Raw genomic sequence first — 17,381 nt, 5'->3', positions numbered from 1 at the left:
CGCCCTTTGAAAGGCAAAAAGTAGGCGGCAACCAACGCCCACCGCTGATGCCCCGGCCCCCTCTCTCCAGGAGAGTAGGGCACTCCACAAGCCCCCCGCCCTACAACCTATGCACGTTAGGCATGGCTGCATGAGCGGTGGATCAGCACCTAATTATTTCGACCTCGAGAGGCGAAAGATTGCAAAGCCCCCGGATTTTAACATCCCTCAATGTACTTTTGGCGTTGACCAATTTCCTGTGTGAGGTGATGTTGCAGGCGCTGGAATCGTTGATATGTGTCGTTCGGTGGAACTTCGGCGGTGTCACATGCGCAGAAAGACGTCCCTGCGGAGCTGGCCAGGTGTGCTCTGAATTCACCGGTTCGAGCAGCATCGACTGGAAGTCCTGCCTTACTTCTGAGGTGCGAGCGGTCACGTTTCGCATTCCGAATCCTAAGAAGGAAGACTGCACGTAATTTTGAGCGACTTCGACGATACAGCAACCAATGGACAATGAGAATGTTGATAGTGGGAATTACGATGTAGCGAGACCAGTACACTCATCTTATCGCACAGTAACGTATCGTCTGATCCAGCCGCAACGCACACCGTCTACTTTGATCCGCATTGTCGAGCAACTGAACATCATTTGAAATAACAAAAGAGCCTTCTCGTCGAAATATACCTGAGAAGCAGTGGGATGAAGTGAAAGTGAAGTCTGATGTTGCCCAAAGCGGAATGGAGAGCAGGCAGACTTGGCACGAGCTCCACCTGGGCGCCATGCGGTGGGGCTGCCTTCGCAGCGGGAAAAGACAACGACGTAGTAGCTACCTCACTTCATCTGCATCACAATCTCCAGCACATTGACATCACTCCCCCACCCGCCTAGCTCTGCGTGTGCAAGCAGAAAGAAACCACACCGCTCCCTAGCGCCACCACCTCTCCCACCCATCAAACATCCCCCCCACCCACAGCCACAATGTCGACCGCCATCCACGCCATGTCGGACGACCAAGTCGCCAGCGAGCTCCGCAAAATGACCGCCTTCATCCGGCAAGAAGCGCTGGAAAAAGCGCGCGAAATCCACCTCAAAGCCGACGAGGAATTCAGCATCGAAAAGTCCAAACTCGTGCGCGGCGACACGGCGCGCATCGACGCCGAGTACGAGAAGAAGTTCAAGCAGGCCGGCATGAGTCAGCAGATTACCAAGTCGACGCTGGCGAACAAGATGCGGTTGCGCGTGTTGAGTGCAAGGCAGGAGTTGCTTGATTCGCTTTTTGAGGATGCTGGGGGGAAGCTGGGGGAGGCGGCGAAGAAGGCGAAGGGCGGGTATGAGGCTGTGCTGAAGAATTTGGTGCTGGAGGGGTTGTATGGGATGAATGAGAAGAAGGTCACGGTGAGGTGTCGGGAGAAGGACGAGAAGGCTGTGAAGAAGGCGGCGGAGGAGGCGGCGAAGGAGTACAAGGAGAATATGGATGGAAAGGAGGTGGAGGTGGTGATTGATAAGGAGCGATTGCCCGAGGGGTCGTGAGTGCTTTCCTTTCTCACTTGTAATGTGTGCCTGAATGCTGACTGATGCAATGTATAGACCCGGCGGCGTCATCATCTTCAACGGCACCGGCAAAATCGACATCAACAACACGCTCGACGAACGTCTGAAGCTGCTGGAAATCGAGGCCCTCCCTTCGGTGCGGGAGACGCTGTTTGGCGAGAATAAGAACCGCAAGTTCAAGGATTAATGGGAGCAATGTCACACACGCACATCGAAGGTCAGGCATCCAGCAGGGGGTATGGCTTGTGGAAACCAGTTTCTGGAACTCTGTACAGCTGTCGGAATTAGACTTGTCAAATTGAAGCGTTCAGCTTATTCGCCTCTCCCTTTCTATCATCTATTTCATCACGCTTGAAACACAGCGGGGTATATGATTACGCCTCTCCTCTCTCCTCCTCTAATACCACCTTTTCATCCCCATCCCCATCCCCATCCTCAAACCTCACCACCCTGCCAACACCACGTCCACCCCCCTCCCCAGCCTTCGCCAAAAACCCCCTCAACAACCCCCTCTGCACCTCCAACCCAGCCCCAAAAACCCCTCCCCTCTTCCTCGGCCTCGAGCGAACCGCAAACTCCAACCTCCTCACCAACCTCTCAAGCGCATGCTTGGCTTCCGAGCGGCGCAGATGCGTCGTTCCCGCGTCCTTAATGCGGCTGGCCATTAGCGTGAGTTGGGTGATGAAGGCATCAATTTGGGCGTTGAAGGCGGTCTCTGCTGGTGTCTCGCTGGCGGTTGCTGAGGTGGAGATGGAGGGTTTGAGAATTGTTTTGGGTGGGGAGGACGGTGCTGGGGTGCGGTAGTCCTGCTCGTAGAAGCCTGCGTCGAGGGCGAGGTCGAGGATGGTGAGGAGCGGGTTGAGGAAAGAGTAGTTTGTTGCGTCGGAGATGTGGAATTGTGGGGCGTTGCGTAGAGCGTGCAGGATAGCGGTGGCGTTTGCAGGAGATGTATTAGGAGCTGCGACGGTTTGCTGACTGGTGACGAGGCTGATGGCTAGTCGGCGTTGGAGAGCATGGCTGTGTTCGGATAGCGCGGGGAGAGAGGCGATGGCGTTGCATTTGAGCTGCGTCGAATAGCCGGAGTGGTGGAATGCTTGTTTGAGTTTGGTGAACATGTCGTCGTGGGAGGATACGCGTTGGAGCAGGTACTCGATGGCGTCTTCGATCGCACACTTCAACGCGGTGTCGCCGGCGACGCGTGCGTCTATGCGTGCGTACACGAACTCGAGAATCGAGGAAGCAATGGCCTCGTCACCGCATTGTGAGCCGAAATGTCGCACCACGCGAAGCACGCTGTCGAGGGCGTCGAGAGAGGATGATGCAGTGGATGCGGGATTCCGTGGGGCCTTTACGCTTTCCACCGCGTTCTTGGAAAGAACATAATAGTCACTCAGTCGTGTCGGAAGCGTTGAATCTTTTCCAGTTCCCGAGATCTTGCAGCTTTCGAGAATGCAAGCGTATGCTTCGCGCAAATCTCCTCGTTTCTCGTGCAGCAGTCGGCTCGCAAACCAGTCGCGCGCAGCATCGGGGAGCTCGCCCCTAGCTGCGACTTCGGACAGGAAGCCAGTCAAACACGCTTGTGTACGCCAGCCTTCGTCCTGCAGCTTCTGCGCCATAAAGGTGTGTGCATCTCCAAATGCGTGGCTGGGGAACTTCGTATCAGGCGGCGTGTCGCTCCTAGCATCCCGAATATAGTAGAAAGCCTGTTCGTCGTCCGCCGTCTCGGTCCGCTGCATAGCACGCATCATCCTCCCGCCGTCATCGCCTTCGTTCGCGACGACAGCTTGCAGATCCACCGCAGTATCGTCCTCTTCGTCCCGTTCTCGCTCTCTCATTCGCTGCGACTCCTCGAATTGCGTCTCGGCCTCTCTCATCCTCGCAGCCGCCTCCTCTTCTCTCTGTCGTTGCTTGACCATAGCCGCCAAACCATACTTGTACACCACCTTCTTCTCCGGCAGTGGCACGCCACCCTTTCCAGGGGTTCGCACGCTCCCCACTGTCTTGTTGTCACCCGACAATCTGGCACTCTGTCGCTGCTTGACATCCGCCTCTTCCAGCCGGGCCTTCTTCCTCGGAATGAAAGCCGAAATGTCCACCAAATCATCACCACTCGAACTCTCCTCATCACCCCTACTGCTGCCCGAACTCTCGACGCTATCTGAGTCGGAGTTCGTCACAGCTTGTATTCCATTCTTCAGCACTCTTCGGCTGGAGCTCTGCGTGCTCATCGGGACGCTGGAGAGGGTGGAAATGGAGGAGAAGGAGGTAGCGGCTGCGGTGGTATGAGGGATGGGTAGTTTGGGTGGTGCAGTTGGAAGATCAGAAGAAGAGGAGTGCAGCTGCTTTTGTTGCGATGTTGGCAGTGCAGGAATCTCCACGGCCGTCATGACTCTTCTTTGTTGCGAGGAGGGAAGATTGCGTGCATTGCTTGCGTGCCCGTTCTGCTGAGGGCCAGGGCGAGCAGGCAGTTTGCTCGGCGAAGCTTGTGAAGCTTTGGGCGTCCTCTCTTTCGCCGTGAGGATGGACAGCGCACTAGAGAGCACCGAGCTCTCCGACGCCTGTGAGCTCGGGAAAGGTTCATCATCTTCCTCTCCATTCAACACAGACTGCTGCGGTTGATCCGGCGAAGGCTCGTCCTTGGGTATAGACGTCGCAACAACAATCTCGTCCTCCTCCTCTGCGTACACGGGAATGCGGCTCTTGGGGATGGTGAAGGGCTTGAAGAAGTCCCGGATGTTTCGATTCGGGGGTCCATCCCTTTTCATCGGCGCCATGGGGTGGCAGCAGCGCACATGGTGGGATGTGCTGGTTGTTGAGGATGATTAGGTGGGAGTGGAGAGGCAAGAGACGTGACGCGATTTGAGTTCCGACGGGGTTAAGCCGGGGATATGCCTCAGGTCTCTTACTTCAGCCTCGTCCAGCTTCATCAGACACCCAGTGAACGATCAATGTGACAAGCTGCAGTACATTTCTTCCAATAGTACAGCAGTCGGCTAAACCTCGTCACCGCCTACAATATCTACATATCCATTCATCCACGCATCTTACCCAACCAATGACCGGCAGTATCAATGGATCTGTCAGTCAGCGGCCCAAAAAATGCAAACCTGTTGGGGTCCTACGAGTCTCGCCTTGCTTTCCCTCCTGAAAAGGAGTTTGTTTTTTTGTGGTTATTTTGGGGCAGGTCGCGAGTTCGAGTCTGGGTTGAGGCATAGAAGTACTTCTTTTTGCGTCGTCGGGTACCTTTGACATACATGTAAAGGTAGTTTGGATACCTCACTAGTAGTCCATGAGATGAGTACATCCACCCTCCTGTCGACATAGATCTACAATCCCATCATCGCATTATGCCCTCCCGCGCATCAAGCACATCAAAAGCATAGAGAATCATAACAAAGCCCACTCATCCACCCCCGTCGACGTCGCCGTCCCCATCCCTCCCCCACCCCCATCCTCCCCCATCTCCATCTCAACCCCCCAATCAAAATCAACAGCCAAAAAATTCGTCCCCGTAGGCCCAGCACTTCGCATCCCCCCGACATTCCCATTCCCGTACCCCAGCTCCGTAAAAGCGGCGAAATCACCCATATCATCCGTCAAGCCGCCGGCGGAGGGGAGTTGCTGCTGTGGAAGCGAGCCGGTGCCGGGGCCGGTGCCGGGGTGCGTGTGCTGCGGGTCGTGGTTAATTTGGTTGTCCCACATTTCCCAGTCGAGGTTGGCGGGGGCGTCGAGCATGTTGCCGATCATTGCGTAGTCGGGTTCGTTGGCGCTGTTGTTGTTGTTGAAGAGAGTGGGCGGGGAGAGGGAGGCGGATGCGGATCCGGTGCTTGGGTCGGTGAAGGGGAAGCGGAGTTGGTTCCAGGAGGGCGTGCTCCCGCTGTTGCTGTTGCTCGTGTTTGTCATGGCCAGCTGATGGTTCGCGAGGGTGTAGTCGACCGGCACGCCGTCTACATTTCCCCAGTCGTGGCTGACTTCTGCCCCCTGCCAGAACTCCGCCGGCATCCCGTTCTCCGCACTCGTCCACGGGGCTAGAGGGTTCAAGCCTCGACCAGGTGATGCGATGCCAGCACGGGACAGCTCACTCGGCGCATCGGCGACGTTTGGCCCCATTTGCACCTTCACCCGCTCCAGCATGACCGCCATAGCGCGACTAGCCTTCTCCGTCTCATCGAACATCGGCTCCGCTTTGGACACAGTCTCATCGCCTCCAACACCTGCCGCACTCTTCTTCCTCTCCGCCGCCTCGCTCCAGATCCGCTGGCTCTTCTGCAGCGCCTCGATCATCGCGTCTCGCTTCGGACAGTTCGGCGGCGCAAGTTGTGGGCCGCGTGACCTTGCGTCCTTGATCTGCTCGTTCAGCTCCAAACACATCACCATTGCCGCGAGCAGGAAGTCGTGCGTGGAGATGGAGCCCATGTACCACTTCACACTCTCTAGTTGGCCACCCGGCTGCGTGGCCGTGTAGATCGTCTGGTGATGCTGGAGTACTCGCATGGCGGCATCGGCGCACGCTTTGCGACTCGTGCCCACGCCTATCATCTGTTCCTCCGCCGTGAGCTCGTGGAAAGGCGTGAGTATAAAGCGGCGATGGAGCACGATTTTCGTCTTCAGGTACAGCAAGTCGAGGTTGAAGCGGCACATCAGCTGTTCCGCTGGATCGGTGACCAGCTCGCTGATGTCTGGCATTTGCAACAGTGGCGGTTTTGCAGCTTTGGCTTCTTCCAATTCGCGGTCGAGGCGCATCACTTCTTCGGTGCTGGGTGGGATGGTGGAGTGCCCGAGATCGGCGGCGTCGGCGAAGACGCGCACGATGCGCAGCTTGGCACGAGTGTATGACGAGGGCGTGAGCTCGTCCATGCTGCGGCTGGGGGGTAGTTGTTGTGTGGAGGGACCGAAGTCGCGATCCAGTAGATTTCGCGGAGGTTGGGTATCGGAATGGATGGTTTTGATGATACTCGGCAGGCCGATTTGGAAAGAAATCATGACGTCGATCATGGAGATGATGGTCCAGATGCGCCGGCGCATCTCGCCTTGAAAGACGGAGATGGAGGGGTAGGAGCTTGCGTCGCGATGGTAGCCCATGCGCATGGCTAGGCGTGCAACGAGGCCAATGAGGAGCCAGACGTTGACGAACGCGTCATTGCTGCGCAGACCGGCGGCGTAGAGCATCATGCACTCTAGCGTGTGCTGCTTGGGTTTGGTGAAATCGCCAAGTACCAGGGCTGAGGCCGCGAAGGTATGGTATTGGGATACCTCCTTCAAGATGGTCTGCGCCTGCGGATGTCTTGGGTCCAAGTCGCGTAGGCCAAAGGAAGCGGCCAGGCTCATGATCGCGTACAACAGGGCAATCCACATGACAGGGGTATCCTTTGGAGATTTCCAGAACCGCCGGTATTCATCTTGAAAGGTAGGTGCGTGGATGATGGGCTTGAAGGGATCCGGAGAGTTGAACCATAGACTCAACAGGCGATCGACCACCTTCTTCTCCGGCATGGCGGCGATAAGCTGATCTTTGGTCATGGTGGTGTGATTGCCAATCATGAATCCCACTTGCGTAGCATCCCGAGGAAGAGCGGCGCCAGCAGCGGACAAAGTGTCGTTCCTCAGCCCCCAAACGTTGACGGTGGGCGGAGCATCGTCATCCTCATTCCCGCTCTCCTCGTCCTCCTCTTCGCCGCCAATGTCGCGCTTCAAGTCGGAGATGCTGTTCAGAATCGCACCCCAATGTGACTCGCCCACGTAACTGATCTCATTCTTACTGATCGTCATCTGCCCCAGCGGACCAGTAGCAGCATCTACATCGTCCGGACTATCCGCCGACCCTCGACTTCTTTCCGTCCCGAATTGCGGAGAAGTATCGCTGTCCGAAGGCGGGGTAGGTTGTGAGTAGGGCAGCGGAGCTCTCGCTGGTTCTGATGTCGTCGCACTGCCGTTAACACCACTGCTTGTCTCTCCAACCCGTGTCTGCAACGCGCCGCGATTCTGATTCATCAAGTCCACCACCAAACTCTCCAATTGCCGAATGCGACCTTTGACATTCTGCGCCTGCTTATGCTTTACGGGCGGAGGCACAAAGAGACACGCCGACTCGCGATTCCGCTTGATGCACTGATCACACGCCGGGTCTTGTTGGCGATTGCATTTGAGCTTACCCTGGCGGCAGGGCGTGCAGGAGAGTTGAGAGCGCGCTCGTTTCTGCTTCGCATGCGAATGCGACTGTGAGTGGTGGGAGGGGAGAGGTTGCGCCGAGTCGCCGTTTGTGAGCGTCGTCGATGCAGAGAGGCTCGGGCTTGTGTCGTCGGTCGCCATGGCTGTAGGTGCAGCGATTCAGGGCGTGGCTGGCTGTGTGCTGGCGGAAGAAGGCAGCAGCTGAGGTCGTTGATCTGGACGCTGATGGGATGCGATACGATAAAGTTACGCTAGCGTTAGTAAGCGAATGCGGCATGACGCGAGCAACTTGAATTCACACCGAGCGAGCCAGGGTCCAGCGAATCAGGCTTGGGAAGAGCAGCCTGGCAGACCGTTCGCTTTATCTGCGCTCTGCATCCTACACGTACGGAAGCATCGGGTACGTTGTGTTTTAAGAGACCTACCTATACAATCAACGTTCACTTGAGGACGGAGAGCGTCTGATCTGATCATCTGCTTCATCCGGACATACACCGACCGCCATCAACACGAATCGTAGCCACAGCCATGTCTCTCATCCCACCTTTCACCGAAGAAACGGCGCGCCAAAAGGTAAAGAAAGCGCAAGATCTCTGGAATGCCCGGTAAACCCACTTCACCATCACCCAGTAACACCCTCATCTAACCCTATCCCTAGCGACCCCGAAGCCTGCGCCAAAGCCTACACCCCCGACTCCATCTGGCGCAACCGCGACCACTTCTTCACCGGCACCGCCGCAATCAAAGCCTTCCTCGACGAGAAGTGGGCCAAAGAGCACAACTACCGCCTGCGCAAGGAACTCTTCGCCTTCACCGCCGACCGCATCGCCGTGCAGTTTTGGTACGAGTACCAAGATGCGCACGACGGGATGAAGTGGAAGCGATGCTACGGGTTGGAGGACTGGACTTTTGCGCCGGATGGGCGGATGCGGAAGCGCCAGATGAGTGGGAATGATGTGCTGATTGAGGAGGGGGAGAGGTGGTTCCGGGAGGGGGTGGATGTGAATGCTGTGGAGATTGGGGAGGAGCATTGGTAGGGGACCATCGACTGCGTGTGTATGGCTGTTCTCTGGCCTCTCATGCAGGCGGGGTATCATGTATAACGACCAGCAAGAACTTCGCATCTGTGCAGCATCAATTAGCCCTTGTATCGCACGTCACCAGATCTTCAGAACTCACCCGGCACAACGACAATCTCATTCCTCTTCGTCCGCAACCTCAGCAACTTCGCCTCATCCTGCACCCCATTCAACTCCCCAATCATCTCCCCCGCACTCTTGACAAATCCAAAAACAAGCCTCGCAACCTCCTCCGCATTGCGAGTCCCTTTGCGGGATCCCTGACCCTCTGCACCCCCACTCACGTGCTCTCCGTTCGCAATAGGCTCTCCGTTTTCGGCTACAGTCTCTTCGGGAGTCACGAGGCCGGAGGATTTGACAATGGCGCCGGAGTCGCGAGAGAGGATGAGGGTGCTTTGCACGCCTGGGCGCTGCGAGAGGCGGGCGAGGAGGTTTTGCGTTTCTTCGGACGGCGAGGGCTGTTGCATTTTGGTGGTGTTTAGCGCCTGCGCTTCATAGTCGAGGCTCTTCAATTCCTGACGTTGTGTAGGGAAATTGACGAGTGACGAGGTGTGAGATGAGGTTAAGTAAATAGAGATCTTTAAACAACCACAAAGCAAGCCCCACTAAAATTCCTTGCGGCCTGAGGCTTCAATCTGAATATAAAATGCTGCAGTCCGAATTTCCACCACTCCATCAACCACACATCCCGCCACTCAACAACCATGGGCTCCTCCGCGAAAAAGAAGAAGGAAAAGAAAAAAGACTTCCAAAAGACGAAGCTGAAAGTCGGCAAAGCGCGGCCGAAAAACACAAACGCAACCGACACCAGCTTCGCCTCGAAATCCATCGTCTTCAAACAGCAGAACCTCACGGAAAGCGCGCGGGATAGCGCGACGCTCGCGGCGCATAACCTGTCGCTGCTGGGGAGTAAGAATGAGACGCAGCGGAAAGATGCGTTGATTTTCTTTACTTCGCTGTGTGCGGATCACGAGGAGACGATGGCTGTGTCGCCGACTGTGATTGCGGGCAAGGCGATGCCGTTGGTGTTGGATGGGAGTGCGCAGGTGCGGACGCAGCTGTTGAAGCTTTTGCGCGCGCTTTCTACTAGGGGTGATCTTGGGGCTGTGGTGGATCAGTTGCTGCTGTATGCGAGGGCGGGCATGGCGCATTTGTCGAGCGAGATTCGGCTGTCGTCTCTCGATGTCTTGAACTGGATGCTCGAGGGCGAGAATGCTTTGGCCGTGGTATCGAGTGCGGGCGGGTGGATCAAGACGCTGCGAACTTTCCAGAATCTGCTCTCGTGGCATGGAGAGGTCCTGACTGGCAATGCGGGCGGCAAGTGGTCGACCAGCAAATCCACCTCGAACCTCGGAAGCAGCAAACTCCTCGTCCACCAACTCACTACTCTCTCTCGATTTCTGCACGTCGGCCTCGTACGCCCGTCACTACAAGAAGAAGCAGAAGCAGCCGCCCAGCGCGCTGCCGCCCTCTTTCCCCTCTGGCATACGGACGCCCATCTGCTCCCTACCAAGAGCAATCCCTTCGGCTACTTGAATCTCTTCGGTGCGGTGAGAGATGTGGAGAGCGAGGTGTACGAGGATGCGGAGCAGCGCGCGGAGATATTTGTGGAGCTGGGCGTTTACGCTGCTTGTGTGCGCGGGGCGAAGGAGGCGAGGAAGGAGGCGGGCGAGGTGGGCAGGGCGGCGGCTTTGGTTGAGAAGGCGCTGAAGCTTGTTGATGGTGGGTGAAATGGAGGAAATGCGCCCTGAACTCGACAGTCCTGGATGAGATGTTCACATGCTCCTCAGACGGCAGGTGAACATGATGACACACATCGGCCGCCCCTTCCTCTTGAACGATATGACCGATCGTGGCTGCCCCAGTACTGGACGAGGGAGATCGCTTGGTCTGCATGAGCACATGACTACGACCACCTGACCTCCACAATCAACAATCTCCCCTATCAACTCGTCACGGAACTCGACTGGGCCGCAGAGAGATGACCATCACTTCCCGTCTTCCCGTCTCTCCGTGTCGCATACATTCGACACCATACGCTATCAACACTGAGAAGCAAAAACCTCGGTATGCAATGACATATGGCTCTGCAGAAGGGCCGATGGATCTGTTGACATGTGCATGTCGCAGCAGACTCACCTGAACATCACGGTCAGGTGTTCATGTGAGATCAGTCGCATACCTCACCTGCGACATCACACCCCTCAACAACACCCGACATGCTCAACCCCCATTCAGGCGAGCTCCTGGGAAAATTGTGCGTTGTTCACACCCACTCTGCGATTCTCATCGAGTTCAGCACAGTGCATCAACATCAATTCCTCCCCTTCCACTTCACCCATCCAAACACTCAACCCGACACACCGAACAGTGAAATGCAAACATGGCAGTAGAAAAGCTGATCCTGAAAAGCATCCTCTACGGCATCGACAAGATCCCCGACAAGTGGTTCGATCGAGTGCCCGGCGGCTACTACCGAGCAAAAGACGGCAAAATCATTGCGAAGAAAGATGCACCTGGTGAAGCAAAGCAGCAAAAGCGTCGTGGGCAGACGGATTACATCTCCAGCCGACCTTTGAGGGAAGAGGATGCGCACGACGATGGGTATCGCTCGGATCGGGGCCGGCATCGCTATCGTCGTCGGAGCTCGCATAATGGCGGCGATGACGAGGATGATTGTGATGATGAGGATGATTACTATCATCGCCGTGATGACAGGCATGCTCGGTCGAAGTCCCAGAGAGCAAGGAGAGGTGAAGAAGATGATCGGTACGGGTACGATGACGGATATCGATATCCACCCCGTCGCTCTGAGTACGAAGACCGAAATGAGCGTCGGCCTGAGCGTGAGCGAGAACGCCCTCGAAGACGACCAGACTACGAGCATCGCCGGAAATCGCACCCCGGAATCCTCTCCAGCCAGATCCCCCTTGAGCCACCGCCGATTGGAATCCCACTGCATCGGCACACAGGCATGGCGCCAACCTACGTGCCGTACGCCCACATCTACAATCAAGCGGGCCAGCAGTTTCCGCAACAGCACTTCACCCCTGACTTGTCTTTCATGAGCCGTCGACATCCCAGCGATCCAAAGTATGCAGCGCCATTCCCCAACCCATTCGAGCAGCACCGTTCGTCCGCACAATCAGCATCTCCAACCGCGGGAACCGCCCATCGAGATCCAAAGCCAACTCTACACCCGCCTTCACACCAATCCTCTCGTTCATCAACCCACCGCCGCCCATCCTCAACAACAGCCCTCGCAGACGGCGACCCCGGAACTCCCTCCGGCACAAACAACCTCTCCGGCCCACCCGGGCGTCACATTCACCACTCCCCCCGCCCTTCCGCGCAAGCTACGTCTTCCACTTTGGGGGTGACGGATGGTGTTCCTGCGGGGACGATTTTGCGGCCTGAGTCTGCTCGTTTGGGAGGGAGGTCCGATGCTCAGAGCCGAAGTTTGCGGAATGAGGGTGGGCGTCTGGCGAGTGGTGGGTCGTACAGAGATTCTGGAAAGCATCAGGCGGCGGAGTACGGGGATATCACGGGTTTGGGCGAAGCCTCTTCGAGAGGGCGGCAAGGGAAGCGTGAGCGGGAGAGGTACTATGCTGATCGCAATGGGGCCTAGACGGGAGCCCAAAGGTCGCACAAGATAGGTTTTCCGGCCTGCGTGCAGCCGCGGATGTTGCGTATCTCACTAGCAGACCTAGCCCAGACAACATCTACCGTTCCATCAAACAAGCCAACCGCACCTAATGCCCACTCCCCGGCTTCGCTCCCAACCCCATCCCCCTCTCCACCCACGCCTTCCCAACTGCTTCAACACTCATCTTCACCTCCCTCTCCACAATTCCAACAACCCTTTCCAGCCTCCCATCCCCCCCATCACCACCACCAGCGTCTAGATCAATGTACTTTCCAAAAACACAAAGATTCCGCGTGCTCGGAATGCGCAACACCTCCCTCTGCGTCTCGAACCCGACTTCCACTGCCAGGCTCTCGACGTACGATACCAAGCTGGCGTAGGCGGAGAGCATTTTCTTTTGCGCCACTGTGCGGCGGAGCGAGCCGGTTTCTGCTGCGCCGGGTCTTTTTGTTTTGTTATGATCGTTGATGGTGGGAGGGATGTCGTTGATATGAGCTGCGCCGGGTATGGCTTGTGGGGATTCTGCCTCGGGGTCTTGTTGAGGTAGACGAGGCACTCCGTTCGTCTGGCCTGATTTCACGCTCGGCGGGGCGCGGAAGCGCGCGCCGGTGAAGTCGTGGCTGCAGCATGGGATTGCGACGAAGGAGGAGGAAGTCAGGTATGCTAACAGTGGAGTCCAGGCGGTGAGTTCGTCGGCGTGGTTGGAGATGATGAATGTTCCTTTGGGAAAAAGGCCGTTGGTCCATTGGAGGGTGGTTTCGTCGGGTTGTTCGTACGGCTGCTGCTGCTGTTGTTGTTGAGGGAAGATGGAGGGGACGAGGAGGCGCTTTTGCAATTTAGCTTGAACCTCTGCTGGGAAGGTGGACCAAGTTTTTCGCGCGCGCGCATCGAAGCCCCAGCCTGGGTACTTCTCCGACAGCAGGATGTAGACTAGCACGCCGTTGCCGCAGCCAATGTCGACGAAGCCTGGGAAGGGAGGTTTGCCTGCAAGATCTTCCCCCACTCCATTCACTCCCTCCCTCTCATCCGCCGGAGACGCTCCCCCACCAGGAAAAGAGTACAGATCCCCCCACAACTCCACCAGAAACGCTGCAATCGCAATGTCCTCAAACACATGCTTACTCGCGTCCGTCACCTCAACCCACTTCTCCGCCAGGAAGCGGCCGTACTTCGCTTTCAGCCTGGCGTACGTATCCTGGTATCGCTTTTGCGGGATGAGCTGGTCGAGGTGCACGCGCTTTTCGTAGCCTGAGAGCTTGCCTTGGCCGTGTTTGTGCAGCGTTTGGAGGAGGCGGAGGGCGGTGCGGGTGAGTTTTGAGGGGAGCGGGGTGCTGGGGGCTGGGGAGGGGAAGAGGGAGTAGGAGATGGAGATTGTGGCTGTTTTGGTGAGGAGATGCTGGGTGTGGGTGAAGGCTAGGCGGGAGACGGCGGGGTGGTAGAAGGGCATTTCCTCTGCGGTTCGGACGTGCGGCGTGTAGATTACCAGCGTTTCTTCTTGGTCTGAATCGGACTTGAATAGAAAGTGGCATGTTTGCAGCAGATGGTCATCCAATTGCGGATTCCGGGGGATGAGTTTCCGCACGATGGTCCGAGTGGTTTCGTAGCCTGGCAGGGAGAATGCAAGAGGCCGATACTCTTCTCTGAAATGATGCTGGTTCTGCGGGCGCGCCTCGTCGGAGTCGTAGTAGATGTCTGCGCGGAAGAGATGGCTGGAGGTGATGTTGGGGTTTTTGATTAGATTGTACATGATTTCGGTGAAGATGGAGGGGTTGAAGGTGCAGGGCGAGTCGAGGATGGTGAGCCAGAGTTCGTCCGGGAGGTGGATGTCTGGTTGGGAGGAGGTGCGGTCTTGGGGGGTGAAGCGGGGGGGTGTGGATGGTGGGTCGGCATCATGGCTGTCTCCGTTATCTGACTGAGGTGATGGGATGGTCATTGTGGTGGTAGATGGGCGACCTCCTGCTGTGGTTGATGTATTCACTGTGCAGATATCGCGGATGCAGTGATGAGCGGTGCTGAATTATTCGGCGACTGCGTAGCCGTGGGCATGCCAAGGTCGACTGGCCGATGGCTGTCTCTTCGACGGTGAGGCTGTCTGAACTCGTTCGTGAGTGTATCTAGATCTATGCTCTTCGTCATGTGTCGTCTGCCATTCCATGGCATCACCCATATGTCTTGCGCTGGTGCGCAGCTGCTGTGTCGAGCTGCACATGTCCCATCTCGCTGTAGGTTCTGGCCAATCTCTACCCTCTTTCCGTGCGTCTCTTGCTGGACCAGTTGCTATCCTGAGGCTGTTGGACCGCCCAATACTCGAGACCTCCATCATCGTCGTCCTCCTCCGTCCATCTCTCAAGGTATTTGTCCGTAGTAATGCGCCATCTCCAGCCCCGCCCTCTTGAACCCACACTTGACATAGAAGCCCTCATTCGCCTCGGAGCAGTCCAGAATCGTCTTGTAGCATCCCACCTTCTCCGCGACATAATCCAGAGCCTGAATAATCCTCAACCCAAGCTTCTTGCCCTGCTGATCCTTTGCAACAGCAATATCCTCAATATGCCCAACAAGTCCAAGGTGATGTATGCTACACGCGTTAACCAGAACTCTCGCTCTTCCATAGCCAGGTCAGGAGTATGCAACTTACAACTTCCGCTCCACAATCAACGCCCCCGTTCCCACAATCTTATCCTCCCCATCCAAAATGACCAGAATATGATACCCGCCCGCCCCGGCCTTCATCTGGTCGAAGCGCTCGTCAAACTCCTCTTGCGTCACCTCGCCCACGACCGTCAGCACGCGCAGCACGTCGAGGAAGCCGTGGTGGAAGTCGGAGCGTTGCAGCGGCCGCATGGTGTAGCCTTCGGGCAGGGCGGCGAGGACGGTGGGGGAGATTAGGGTGGGGGAGAAGAGGGTGTCGGGGGTGGGGGTGCCGTTTGTTGTTGGTGGGGGGGCTGGAGGGGTGGTGATTGTTGCCATTTTGACAGGCGGTGAAGTGGTGCGGTGTGGTGAGGTGAGGTTAGGAGTTGCGGTCTCGTCCCTTGCTTGAGGTCCAATGGCCGGCAGACATGCAGGAGCTGAGGGCGTGGGCACAGCAGGCAAGGTACTGGCTGGTGGCAGAGTCGTGGGAGGATGTAGATGCTGCTGGTCTTCTATGCACTCTCCTGAAGGCGGTGCACGATTGCCGAGTGCGTCATTGTTGGTGTGTTTGGAAACGTCGATGTTGCTTGGTGTTTCTGCTGTTTTGGGCAGCTGGACCCTGACGGCTAAGAATAGACTGGCACGTGCGGCTTGCAGCGCAGCCTCGCTGGTGTCGAGACATCAATTCATCTCTTCCAATCAATTTATATACACTCGAATACAGGTGCAAGCAAAGAAGGAATACGTGGAGTCACGAACAGTCCAAGTCGCCTTGGTTCATCGGCATGGCTAATCGATGCCGCGAGTCTCTTCTTATCCCGGGCGATGGAAAAAGCCATCCACCACTTTCAACACGTGATGCTCCACGCCTGTCCGCAGACTCTTCGTCTCCCGAACATGCGCCGCGACTGCATCACTGGAGTCATGAACCTCTCGGAACCGACTGCTCTCATACACTTCCAACGTTGACAGCGTGTCCTCCTCTCCCTCCTGCCGGAGCAGGCCATACGACAGCGTGCCCGGTTCTTGCTTCTGTGCGGCCCCGATGACAGCCTGCCAAGAAGGCAATGCTTTAGTCGCGCCGCCTGGCGTGTAGACCGAATCCGCAATCACCACATGCGGCTCCTTGTGCCCCGACACGGCCGGGTTGGTGAAGCGATACTCCACCCCCACGTACTGCGGTCGGCGCACCGAAGGCGGCTCGTCTCCAAACGGCGAAGCGGCGCCGAGCCACGCGATGATGTCTTTGACGCATGCCGCCGCGTTGTGCGCATCAAAGGCCGCTTGGTCGGCGTATCTGCGACACCATTCGAATCAACATTCTGCCTTGCTGCCGTGGAAGGTCGTTGCACTCACTCTTCAATCATCCAGATCGTCTTGCCGTCGTCTTCGCTCGCCGGCACGCAGACGGCGTATTTATTCACCCTTGGCTCGTTGTCGAGCACGTGCTTCATGATGGCCGCCGTCTTCTCCTGGGCCTGTTGGGCACCTCATTGTAAGCGTGGTGTCGACCACATGCTCGGGTTCGGGGATGGAACTCGCCTGCACGCGCAACTCCTTGCTGCGAAATGGGAGACGCGCAATCACTAGTACTTCCGGGGAACTCATTGTGAAGCACTACTAAAGCCTGGGAAGATGCACTGGAATCATTGCACACGCGCAATCTGGACCGGCCGTGAAGCAACTTTAAGTACTTGTTTGTCTCACCGAATGCCACGGATCACGACCTCCGCCATGCCCTACCTCGCAAGACGACTTGCGGGAGGCTGAAAATGGAGATTTGCGGAGGGAAGAAGCGTGGCACCGACATTCGACATCGAAAATGTGCGTATGCTCACGAATGCCACGGGATCTCACGTCAGCCATGCTCTACCTCGTAAGACGCCTTGCGGGAGGCTGAAAATGGAAATTGCGGAGAACGGCTGGCTGAGGACGTCAACTTTGCACAATGCTGAACTCATCACATGCTTATAATCGACATGGCTACTGGACCGGCAGTGCGGCTGATAATCCAGTCGGTTGCATAGACTACCGCCTTGAGTCTATCTCCCCGCGGCGGGGGCACGCGAACCAAGTTGAAGTGGATGTAACAATGGCAAGGCTGAATACGAGGGCTGGAAAAGCCGGCTGCGCTCACCCACCCACGCTGCCCCCATCTCCTCGAGTCGAAGATGACCTCAATACATCAAACAATAGAATGAACACACGAATCCATACCTTCGTTGATCGCCCGCGGGAAGTGGAGGATATCAACCTCACGCGACAATGCGTGTACTCCGGTGCGTCGCGTCAATTACACCGTGGAAGCCCCACGGGCGACCCCACC

General features: G+C 56.9%; 10 protein-coding genes across 10 annotated transcripts; 4 read left to right on the top strand and 6 right to left on the bottom strand.

The window, feature by feature from the left end:
- The first annotated feature begins 804 nt into the window (after nucleotides 1–804).
- BDY17DRAFT_341141 (ATPase, V1/A1 complex, subunit E) lies at nucleotides 805–2,030 on the top strand. Its single transcript, XM_033737989.1, has 2 exons — nucleotides 805–1,506; nucleotides 1,568–2,030. Exons 1-2 carry the CDS (start codon nucleotides 959–961, stop codon nucleotides 1,716–1,718), a joined length of 699 nt encoding a protein of 232 aa, XP_033585958.1. The 5' UTR covers nucleotides 805–958; the 3' UTR covers nucleotides 1,719–2,030.
- Nucleotides 1,906–4,373, bottom strand: BDY17DRAFT_356134 (uncharacterized protein; the record flags this gene model as incomplete). The annotated part of the gene is made up of 1 exon (XM_033738274.1): nucleotides 1,906–4,373. Exon 1 carries the CDS (start codon nucleotides 4,303–4,305, stop codon nucleotides 1,906–1,908), a length of 2,400 nt encoding a protein of 799 aa, XP_033585957.1. The 5' UTR covers nucleotides 4,306–4,373.
- Nucleotides 4,374–5,887: 1,514 nt separating this feature from the next.
- Nucleotides 5,888–7,840, bottom strand: BDY17DRAFT_257196 (fungal-specific transcription factor domain-containing protein; the record flags this gene model as incomplete). Its single annotated transcript, XM_033731665.1, has 2 exons — nucleotides 5,888–5,980; nucleotides 6,128–7,840. Coding segments are annotated over 2 exons (1,806 nt in total), but the record flags the coding sequence as incomplete, so codon positions are not given.
- Nucleotides 7,841–8,016: 176 nt separating this feature from the next.
- BDY17DRAFT_303770 (uncharacterized protein) lies at nucleotides 8,017–8,901 on the top strand. The gene is made up of 2 exons (XM_033734634.1): nucleotides 8,017–8,304; nucleotides 8,358–8,901. Exons 1-2 carry the CDS (start codon nucleotides 8,228–8,230, stop codon nucleotides 8,734–8,736), a joined length of 456 nt encoding a protein of 151 aa, XP_033585955.1. The 5' UTR covers nucleotides 8,017–8,227; the 3' UTR covers nucleotides 8,737–8,901.
- On the bottom strand, nucleotides 8,777–9,245 carry BDY17DRAFT_327360 (uncharacterized protein; the record flags this gene model as incomplete). The annotated part of the gene is made up of 2 exons (XM_033737660.1): nucleotides 8,777–8,823; nucleotides 8,879–9,245. 2 exons carry the CDS (start codon nucleotides 9,243–9,245, stop codon nucleotides 8,777–8,779), a joined length of 414 nt encoding a protein of 137 aa, XP_033585954.1.
- Nucleotides 9,246–9,363: 118 nt separating this feature from the next.
- BDY17DRAFT_37373 (Rix1 complex component) lies at nucleotides 9,364–10,834 on the top strand. Its single transcript, XM_033738317.1, has one exon. It carries the CDS (start codon nucleotides 9,483–9,485, stop codon nucleotides 10,506–10,508), a length of 1,026 nt encoding a protein of 341 aa, XP_033585953.1. The 5' UTR covers nucleotides 9,364–9,482; the 3' UTR covers nucleotides 10,509–10,834.
- Nucleotides 10,722–12,468, top strand: BDY17DRAFT_37430 (uncharacterized protein). The gene is made up of 3 exons (XM_033738319.1): nucleotides 10,722–10,845; nucleotides 10,909–11,035; nucleotides 11,191–12,468. The coding sequence occupies exons 2-3, from the start codon at nucleotides 10,998–11,000 to the stop codon at nucleotides 12,404–12,406; spliced, it is 1,254 nt and encodes a 417-aa protein (XP_033585952.1). The 5' UTR covers nucleotides 10,722–10,845; nucleotides 10,909–10,997; the 3' UTR covers nucleotides 12,407–12,468.
- Nucleotides 12,469–12,530: 62 nt separating this feature from the next.
- BDY17DRAFT_257247 (uracil-O(2)--methyltransferase) lies at nucleotides 12,531–14,357 on the bottom strand (the record flags this gene model as incomplete). The annotated part of the gene is made up of 3 exons (XM_033731668.1): nucleotides 12,531–12,818; nucleotides 13,005–13,417; nucleotides 13,472–14,357. The coding sequence occupies 3 exons, from the start codon at nucleotides 14,355–14,357 to the stop codon at nucleotides 12,531–12,533; spliced, it is 1,587 nt and encodes a 528-aa protein (XP_033585951.1).
- A 413-nt stretch (nucleotides 14,358–14,770) lies between these two features.
- BDY17DRAFT_257403 (acyl-CoA N-acyltransferase) lies at nucleotides 14,771–15,394 on the bottom strand (the record flags this gene model as incomplete). Its single annotated transcript, XM_033731682.1, has 2 exons — nucleotides 14,771–15,002; nucleotides 15,063–15,394. The coding sequence occupies 2 exons, from the start codon at nucleotides 15,392–15,394 to the stop codon at nucleotides 14,771–14,773; spliced, it is 564 nt and encodes a 187-aa protein (XP_033585950.1).
- Nucleotides 15,395–15,631: 237 nt separating this feature from the next.
- BDY17DRAFT_37380 (uncharacterized protein) lies at nucleotides 15,632–16,833 on the bottom strand. The gene is made up of 3 exons (XM_033738318.1): nucleotides 16,598–16,833; nucleotides 16,412–16,533; nucleotides 15,632–16,352 (listed from the first exon to the last, which is right to left on the bottom strand). Exons 1-3 carry the CDS (start codon nucleotides 16,661–16,663, stop codon nucleotides 15,869–15,871), a joined length of 672 nt encoding a protein of 223 aa, XP_033585949.1. The 5' UTR covers nucleotides 16,664–16,833; the 3' UTR covers nucleotides 15,632–15,868.
- Nucleotides 16,834–17,381: the final 548 nt, after the last annotated feature.

Source organism: Neohortaea acidophila (assembly GCF_010093505.1).
Source record: "Neohortaea acidophila strain CBS 113389 unplaced genomic scaffold BDY17scaffold_11, whole genome shotgun sequence".
NCBI lineage: Eukaryota > Fungi > Ascomycota > Dothideomycetes > Mycosphaerellales > Teratosphaeriaceae > Neohortaea > Neohortaea acidophila.
This window is presented reverse-complemented; position numbering and strand designations above follow the sequence as displayed.